Source organism: Poecilia formosa, unplaced genomic scaffold, assembly GCF_000485575.1.
Source record: "Poecilia formosa unplaced genomic scaffold, Poecilia_formosa-5.1.2 Scaffold715, whole genome shotgun sequence".
Taxonomy (NCBI): domain Eukaryota; kingdom Metazoa; phylum Chordata; class Actinopteri; order Cyprinodontiformes; family Poeciliidae; genus Poecilia; species Poecilia formosa.
The window spans coordinates 72,778-80,518 of NW_006800654.1; the positions used below are offsets into that span (position 1 = coordinate 72,778).

The window sequence follows — 7,741 nt, forward strand, 5'->3', positions numbered from 1 at the left end:
TTGGCCGTCATTAGCCACCATTGGCCGTCATTAGCCACCATTAGCCGTTATTAGCCCCCATTAGCTCCCAGGTAAAACCCACCTGAGGCCAGCACTGTGACAGCAGGAAGTCGCAGCTCTTCGTAGGCCAACCCTTTTTTCTTCTTCTTCTCTTTCTTCTTGCTGATGGATCCTGAAACAGAAAAGCATTTGCTGTAGAACCAGCGAACTATAACCATGGCAACCAGGAGACCCAGGAGAGGCTCATGGTGTTGGACTGACCGTGACCCATGTTCTTGTTGAAACGCTCATGGACGGTGGAGAAGGACTGCAGGGAGCCGTCCTGACCTGCGGGGGGCAGCAGAGGCTCTGGTGAGACTGGGAACCTGACTGGGAACCAGCTGGTTCTCTTACCTGCGCTCAGGATGTTCTTCCCATCGTTGCCATGGTGATGGATGGTGGTGGGCGGAGCGCTGTGGCCCTGCCGGCACCTGAGCAGTCTGGCCCCGCTGCCCTCCTGGTCAAATATCCAGACCTGATGAAGACAAAGGTTAAAGGTCAAAGTATGCAAAACTGAGCAACTGGCCACTTCAGGTCGCTTACCTTGATAGCGTTGTCAGCTCCGTTGGTTACCAGCAGCGGCTCTCCATGAAGGAACGTCGCCGCGGCAACTGCAGTTCGGTGGGCGTGTCTCTGCTGGGCGACCAGCTGCTGACGCTCCAAGTCCCACAATGCAATGTGTCCCTGCGGACTGCCAGACGCCATGATGGGAGGCCCGTCTGGGGGAGAGCAGAACACCTGGAATGCTTGGACCCGATAATGCTAACAGATCTGCCAGCAGGTGCTAATGGACGTGCTAACTAGAGGTGTGCCGATCAGTCGGCCACCGATCATAATCGGCCGATTTCCATGAAAAAGTGTGTGATCAGTGATAGCCGATCACACAAACCGACACAAACACACCCGGATTATTAGCAGAAAGCTAAACAAATAACCCGCAAAGTTATTTAAGTCTTCGAGCTGCGATGTAAGACGCTGGTTCTGCTCTCCTGTTGAACCGCTGCTACGCTACAGGTAGTAATATCTGACAGACGGAGCTTCGCTTCTGCTCCACCTGGTGGTGACTCTCACACCGAACCTGTTTAAAGCTGCAGCATCTTAACCTGACTTTGCTGTCCTAAAATGAGACAGATAATCTCTAAAAAAAATAATCGATCTCCTCCCTGTTCTGCATAATTACTCCGCTCAGTCAGAAACAGCCAATCAGAGCTAGCAGTAACCAGCTAGCCGCCATGCTAACAGGAAGTTTTCATTCAGTAACTCTGGATTGTTTATTGTAATGGATCCTGTTTTTGCCTTTGAATGTTAAGTTTTATACTTGAATTTGTTGGTAATGTTGAGAGGTTTTATTTAAACTCTTATTATTATTTAGCCTCTTCAGAGCCTCCATGTGTTTTCAGTCTGTTAAAGATGGTATTACTATAGCAGTACAATTTTCACAATGCCTGTTTTGTTTTGTTCTTGGAAAAAGTTATTAAAAACAAGTTTTTGTCTAAATTAAGGTGAATTCATGGTTCCTTTTTCCACATAATGTAACCGGTAGTGGCTATGATTAAAAAAAGAATAATTATGTGATCGGAATCGGAATCGGCAGGAAAAAACCTGATCAGCACATCTTTAGTGCTAACAGATCCACTAATGCTAAAAGACCCGCTAATGGATGCTAACAGACGTTTACAGACCCTCTAATGCTAACAGACGCTAAATTGGAGGCTAACCGACCAGCTAACGGATGCTAGCGTTAGCTGTTCCGTGTCTGTTAGCTAACAGACTCGCTAACGGATGCTAGCGGACCAGCTACTGGACCCGCTCAGGTGAGCCTACCTGTCCTGAAAGCCAGCGTGCTGATTGGTCCCCAGTCCTGCGTGAAGCTCATCAGCGTCTCATCCAGGCGGATGTTGTGGATGATGATGTGTCCGGTTGCCGTGCCGACGCCCACCACGTCCACTGCTGGACTCTGGGGAGGAAGCAGATGGACACGACAACGGCTGCAAGCATTACCTCTCTAGAAAACTTCATTAGTCACCACTCAACATTAGAAACGCGAACAGCGCTGAGCTTCATGTTAGCCATTGTGAAACAGTAACAGATTACATTCAGTAGAACCAAAACCAAGCCCCACCCCCACAGACCACCGACCAATCAGGATCAAGCAGCCAACCTCTGACCTGCTGCAGGACGGTGACTGCCGCCGACCAGCCGGGAAACGTGAACAGCAGCTTACTGAGGAGGAAAAGGAGGCCGGTGAGCATCGCCATGACAACACAGTACGTGGCAGCAGAGTAGTGGCGGCGCCCCCACCTGGTCCTGATGTTCCACAACTGCAGCGCCCCCTGGCGGCTGCCCAGCAGCACCTTGTTCAGGTACGTGCTCGGGTGCATCATGGCCGACACGTCAAAGGTCCCTGGGTCAAAGTTCAGCTGCAGGTAGATGTCTGCGGGCCACAAAGCAAACCATGAATGAAACTAGCTCAGGTGAGGACTGAAGCCCCGCCCCCTCTGCTCACCTCCTCCCTGTACGTCCCACACGATGACATCACCACCGCTGTCGGCGGAGACTAGATGGTCGCCCAGCGGCAGCAGCAGCCGCACTTCCTGTTTATGTCCATGGTAACGCATCACCACCTGGGTGGAGATTCAAAAAGAACTTTATGGAGAGCCAGAAAGCGAACCAGCAGTTGGCGGCGAACAGGAAGTTCTCCTGCCTCTTTATTCCTGGCGAAGGCACAGACAGTCGTTCCGCTGGCGGCGAACACCAGCATCCGGTCCGCCGCCAGACACGTGATGTCATCGGGCAGGCTGTTACCTACGCGACCACAGTGTTACACCACAGCCAATCAGAGGGAATCGATCTGTCGCATCATCAGCGTAAAGTTCCAATACTCACTGACACAAACGATCCCCAGGCGGCTCACCTGCAGGAAACCAGGACAGGTGAGCTGTGACATCATCACTAGCCATCTGACCAGCATACAACCAACCACCAACATCCAACCAGCATCCCACCATAACTCAACCAATCAGGTAGATAGGTGAGCTGTGACATCATCGCTAGCCATCTGACAAACATCCAACCAGCTATTGATCCATCCAGCCATCATCCAACCATTCAACCACCATCCATGCTCCCACTGTGACGTCACCCCTCTCCTCTGGTTGGTTGCTAATAGTTACGGATCACCGTCAGATTAAACTCCAATAATCAGCATCGATCACTTTTATCTTACGTTAAACGTGTGGAAGCTTTTTCCCACTGACGTCACCACGTAGAATTCCCGGTGCTTCTGGTGGTACCGGAGCGCGTGCGGCACGTGGTTGGAGTAGAGACCCAGAACCCGGAACCCGGAGAACAGGGCGCTTCCGGTGCGCGGCATGTTCACAGTCCCGTTAATAAACAATAAACAAACAAACAGAACCGGGAAGAACCGAGAGCGGAGCGCGAGCCCAGCTCACACATGGAGGAGCGCCGAGAAACTCTGTCCGACTGGAAACAGAGCAGGACAGAACATTGGTTCCGCCCCGAGGGGAAAACATTTTGGTGAGACACGTTTCCGTCCCTTTGATGATAAAAATGGCGTCTGTCACAGTGATAAATAAAGTCAGTTAATTACATGACTATAAACAATGAGAGGCAAACAAACAGAACCGGGAAGAACCGAGAGCGGAGCTATGAATAAATAACTAGCTAAACAGCTGTTAGCCTCAAAGCTGGTGTAGAGACAGGAGGTCTCACTCTCTGATTGGGACCCATTGAAAACGTTTTCTTTGATCCAGTTTTCCTCCAGTAAGAGCAGCGATACTTTTATGCTCCACAGGTTTCATTTCTACAGTTTTATTTTGAGCTTTAATTTTTTTTAAAGCAGCCGTATTTCAGAGTAATATTACTCAAGTAAAAGTAAAACATATGTTGGTAAAACTACCAAAATAAAATTAAAAGTGGCCCCCTGAGCCTGAGCCACTGTGGGGCCTCTGCAGTGACCAGCCACCGTCTCCTGTTGCTCTGCCAAGACAGACCAGGTCAACTCTCTATTTGCACAGTTTACAACAGTCACACCAACTTGGTGACTTTTTCCACTATATTTTGCACAAACAAAGCAAATCAGCAGGTCTTTTAAAGATCAGTGATTGGCCAGAAAACTGCAATCAGTGCACCGCTGCTTCCTTTTTGGTCTGTCTGCAGAACGATTTACTGTAATCAATGTAAAACAAATAAAATACATTTAGGAGTTATTAAACTACTTGAACATCTTGAATATGTCTACATATTCAACAGAACATTCCTAGGAAGAAAAACTTGACAATGTTCATCCTCTGCGTACTGTAGTTATTTATTCTTCATATCCATTTTATCTCTCAATTCTCTTTCAATTTTTATCAACTGAATCTTTCTCTGCATTTATCGGGTTTATTTCCACCAAATGCTGAGCTTGGTGGAAAAGCTCCACTCTCGGTTCGTCCCGGTTCTGTTTGTTTGTTTATTGTTGGAAAAGGTTCAGTTGAATGCTTCACTGTAAGTGTGTGGAAGAAGAAGAGTTTGTTTCGCAGGTTAACACCTGACAAGATTTATTTTAAATTCTTCAGGAGGAAAATTCAGTTTTTATCAACGAATCACAAATAATTTAATCTGAATCTACATTTTCACAGACAACATCTCATTTTTTACACTTTTATACACAGAATCTGCTGGGCGGATCGCTTGTTTACATCAGGTTCGTTTTCCAGCAGCCAATAGGAAGACAGAATCTAAGTCAACAAATGGTTTCCATGGTGATAGAGGAGAGGATGCGGAAATGATGTAATCAGGCACACGATCAACCTCCAGTGTGCAGATTATCAGCCAATTACCAGCCAGCCAAAGTCCTGCAATCATGGCGTCTCCATGGCGACGCCTCAGCAGGCCTTGGCGTCCAGCAGCACGACTCTGAGCAGCGTCCTGGCGGCGGCCAGCAGCGCGCCGTGCAGCGAGTACTGCGCCAGCAGCGCGCCGAAGCCACGGTAGAAGCCGGCGGCGCCTTCCTTCTTCCGGATGGCGTGCAGGCAGTCCGCCAGGCCGTCGTACTGCGTGTTGACCGGCAGCACCAGCGGGCTGCCGCCGCTCCCCGCCGCCTCCGCCCCGTCCGTGGCGTCAATGATGGTGCGCGTCCCCTGCAGGCTAAGGCGGTGCAGCGCCGTCTCCAGGGGGAACAGCAGCACGTCCGCCGCCAGAGACCCCGCCCATGCCGCTGCCAGCTCCGGGAAGTAGGCGTCCAGCGGGTCGGACGGGACCGGGCGCCGCTTCCCGCCGCGCTGGTGCAGCCACAGCACCGCCCGCTGGACGGAGGCCGCCACCGCGTAGCGCAGGATGGCGTGGGCGGCCACAGGAAGCAGCAGGTAGCTGAGAGGAAGCAGGCGGCGGCTGTGAGGGGCGCCGACGCCCAGCAGCCGCGTCAGACCCTCACGGACGCAGTCCAGCAGACCGGACGACGACTCGTCCCGGACGATTTCACTCTGGGGACAGAGGTCAGGATGGGGTCAGAGGTCAGGACGGGACCTGAACAACCCGTTACACCTTAGTCACCCGCTGCTACAGGAAGTGAAGCGTTGGTCTCCTTGGTGACGGCTGGGGTCAGGTAAGCACTCACCTGGACGGTCTCGATGAGGCTAGCGCAGTAGAACGGTAGCGCCACCACAGCGGTTAGCCTGCAGGACACAGACAGGCTAGCTCAGTGAAACTGGTGAAAACTTTCTCTACCAAAGAGTTCTGAAGCAGGCTGGACCCGGGAAACGGGCCGGGTCAGAACTGGGATGAGATCGAAACCGAATGCTGACCAATTCGTGTTACAGTGAAAGACGAGCTTCTGTGCCTTCAGTCAGAGGCTCAGTCTAACTGGCAGTAACACAGACTGCTACAGGACTCCGTCTCGAGTTTCAGCAGCGATCAGTTTCCCTCTGACCAAGACGACCAATCAGGTGCTGCGAGCGATTTCATTGGCTGCTGGAGCTCAGCATTCGGAGTTAATGACTGGAACCAGTGTGGTCCTCCAGTCTGGCCCAGCAGAATCTCCCAACCCGACCCGACCCGACCCGGCCCGGCAGTACCGACCCTTTGAGCAGCAGGTGTCCGGCCAGCTGCTTCCAGCTCCAGCTGTGAGGAAGCTCCCTGCAGGAACGGAGCAGCAGAATCAGAACCAGAACCTCAGCAGAACCTCAGCAGCGCTTGGCAGCTGGGTGGTTACCGTGGTAACGGCGTGAACTCGCTGATGACGCCCTCCGCGCCCAGAGCGATGCCGTGGACGATGAAGGTGCTGCCCATGCCCTTCCACAGAGCCTTCAGCCCCTGCAGACAGAGCAGGCCTCTGATTGGTCACATGATCCCTCGGCCACCAATCAGGACCCAGATCAGCTCACCTGGGCCTTGGTGATGGCGTACATGACGCTGACGGCGCTGAACGGGGTCAGGTGGTAGCAGCGGCCGTGGTAGTTGACCTGAGACAGACAGCCAATCAGAGCTAAGCACAGACACCATGTGACCTGAGGTGCTGCTGACCAGCTGGTCGTACCTGGCACTGGCGCCGAAACACGATGCAGGGATGGGCCAAGACGTTCTCCGTGAACAGACTGCTCACAGACACACAGACACACCGGGTCAGGGGGTCCAGCTGTCGGCTCCTCAGATCTGGTTCTGGTTCAGAACCAGAACCAGATCTGAGGGGTCCAGTTAAACAAAGACTGAATGTTCTGATGGACCTACAGAACCATCAGAACCAGAACCTGTGGGCCACCGCAGCTTGTCTATGGACAGGACTCTCACTCTGAACTAAAAACAGCGACCAATGGAAGCAGATGAACTCTGACCTGACCAATCCGATCCCGAACCCAGCGAACCGGTTCAGCTGCTCTGAAACAGAGGAGACCCGACATGACGTCATCGCGATGACATCACAGCTCACACCGTTTATAAGCAGAACCTATCGGAACGTTCAGTCCATCTGAAGCTCGGTTACCATGGCAACCTGACCTCTGATTTACCGTAGCTCTTCACTACGTTCATGCGATGATGCCTTCACGGAACCCCAGCCAGAACACCGACCTACCTGGAGGAACGCCCGCGGCATGCGGAGCCTCCCAGCGGGACCCCGGCTCGGCCTCCTCGTACAGCGGCGTCCGCTCCCCGGGATGGAGGTTCCGGCTGCCCGGGATGTCCGGCGGGCTGGTGACCCACTGGTGCTGCTGCAGCTCCCCGGAGATCCCGCTGGCGGGCCCGGAGCTCCGGGGCGGGTATCCAGCTCCGTACTGGTCGCTCCGGAACCCGTACCCGTCGAAACTGTCCGGCCTTCTGGAGGCCATGAGGAACAAGGACCGAGAGAGAACCGCGGATCAGAGCGCAGAGGCGGGCGTGGACCGGGACCGAGGGCCGGAGGGGAGGCTGAAGTCGAACCGAAGGAGAACCTGAAGGACCTGATGGACCGAACCGAGCTGACCCGCTGCAAAACACACTCCTACCACCGGAAACACTCGTTACCGTTGCACTTCCGGCAGCTGGAGGACCGAGGGATGGGTGCTGCCCCCTGCTGTCCGGCAGAGGGATTTAACCCGAGGAACCGAGCGAGGTGTTCTGACCATAGACATAAATACGTAGACCCCTCATGGAGCGCTGAGCCGTACTAACCATAGACATAATATAAGAGTAGACCCCGCATTGGCCGCTCCGGCGCAGGAAATAC

General features: G+C 53.1%; 2 protein-coding genes across 3 annotated transcripts in view; both read right to left on the reverse strand.

Annotated features, from left to right (window-relative positions):
* The window catches only part of wdr36 (WD repeat domain 36), a 7,056-nt gene extending 3,190 nt beyond the window's left edge, over positions 1-3,866 (reverse strand). The window contains exons 1-11 of the mRNA XM_007542630.2: positions 3,266-3,866; positions 2,926-2,953; positions 2,744-2,844; positions 2,546-2,663; positions 2,341-2,473; positions 2,208-2,262; positions 1,864-1,996; positions 583-758; positions 394-514; positions 262-327; positions 83-172 (exon numbers count right to left, since the gene is read on the reverse strand). Coding sequence (XP_007542692.1) covers positions 83-172; positions 262-327; positions 394-514; positions 583-758; positions 1,864-1,996; positions 2,208-2,262; positions 2,341-2,473; positions 2,546-2,663; positions 2,744-2,844; positions 2,926-2,953; positions 3,266-3,412 — 1,168 coding nt within the window. The 5' untranslated portion in view covers positions 3,413-3,866. The remainder of the gene's footprint in view (positions 1-82; positions 173-261; positions 328-393; positions 515-582; positions 759-1,863; positions 1,997-2,207; positions 2,263-2,340; positions 2,474-2,545; positions 2,664-2,743; positions 2,845-2,925; positions 2,954-3,265) is intronic.
* Positions 3,867-4,496: 630 nt separating this feature from the next.
* slc25a46 (solute carrier family 25 member 46) lies at positions 4,497-7,447 on the reverse strand. 2 transcript variants are annotated; one of them, XM_007542631.2, is made up of 8 exons: positions 7,112-7,447; positions 6,873-6,915; positions 6,578-6,635; positions 6,426-6,503; positions 6,254-6,354; positions 6,121-6,177; positions 5,660-5,717; positions 4,497-5,525 (listed from the first exon to the last, which is right to left on the reverse strand). In XM_007542631.2, exons 1-8 carry the CDS (start codon positions 7,362-7,364, stop codon positions 4,929-4,931), a joined length of 1,245 nt encoding a protein of 414 aa, XP_007542693.1. In that variant the 5' UTR covers positions 7,365-7,447; the 3' UTR covers positions 4,497-4,928. The 2 variants fall into 2 exon arrangements, with proteins under 2 accessions (XP_007542693.1, XP_016521862.1); XM_016666376.1 differs by having other exon boundaries at positions 6,873-6,910; positions 7,112-7,235.
* Positions 7,448-7,741: the final 294 nt, after the last annotated feature.

Bases quoted from the DNA above. Each gene is read 5' to 3' on its own strand.
- slc25a46 (XM_007542631.2), bottom strand. From the start codon at position 7,364: ATGGCCTCCAGAAGGCCGGACAGTTTCGACGGGTACGGGTTCCGGAGC. The intron at 6,636-6,872 runs GTCAGAGTTCAT...GTCTGTGAGCAG, and splicing joins TTCGGGATCGGATTGGTCAG to TCTGTTCACGGAGAACGTCT. The intron at 5,526-5,659 runs GTGAGTGCTTAC...CTCTGTCCCCAG, and splicing joins GCCTCATCGAGACCGTCCAG to AGTGAAATCGTCCGGGACGA.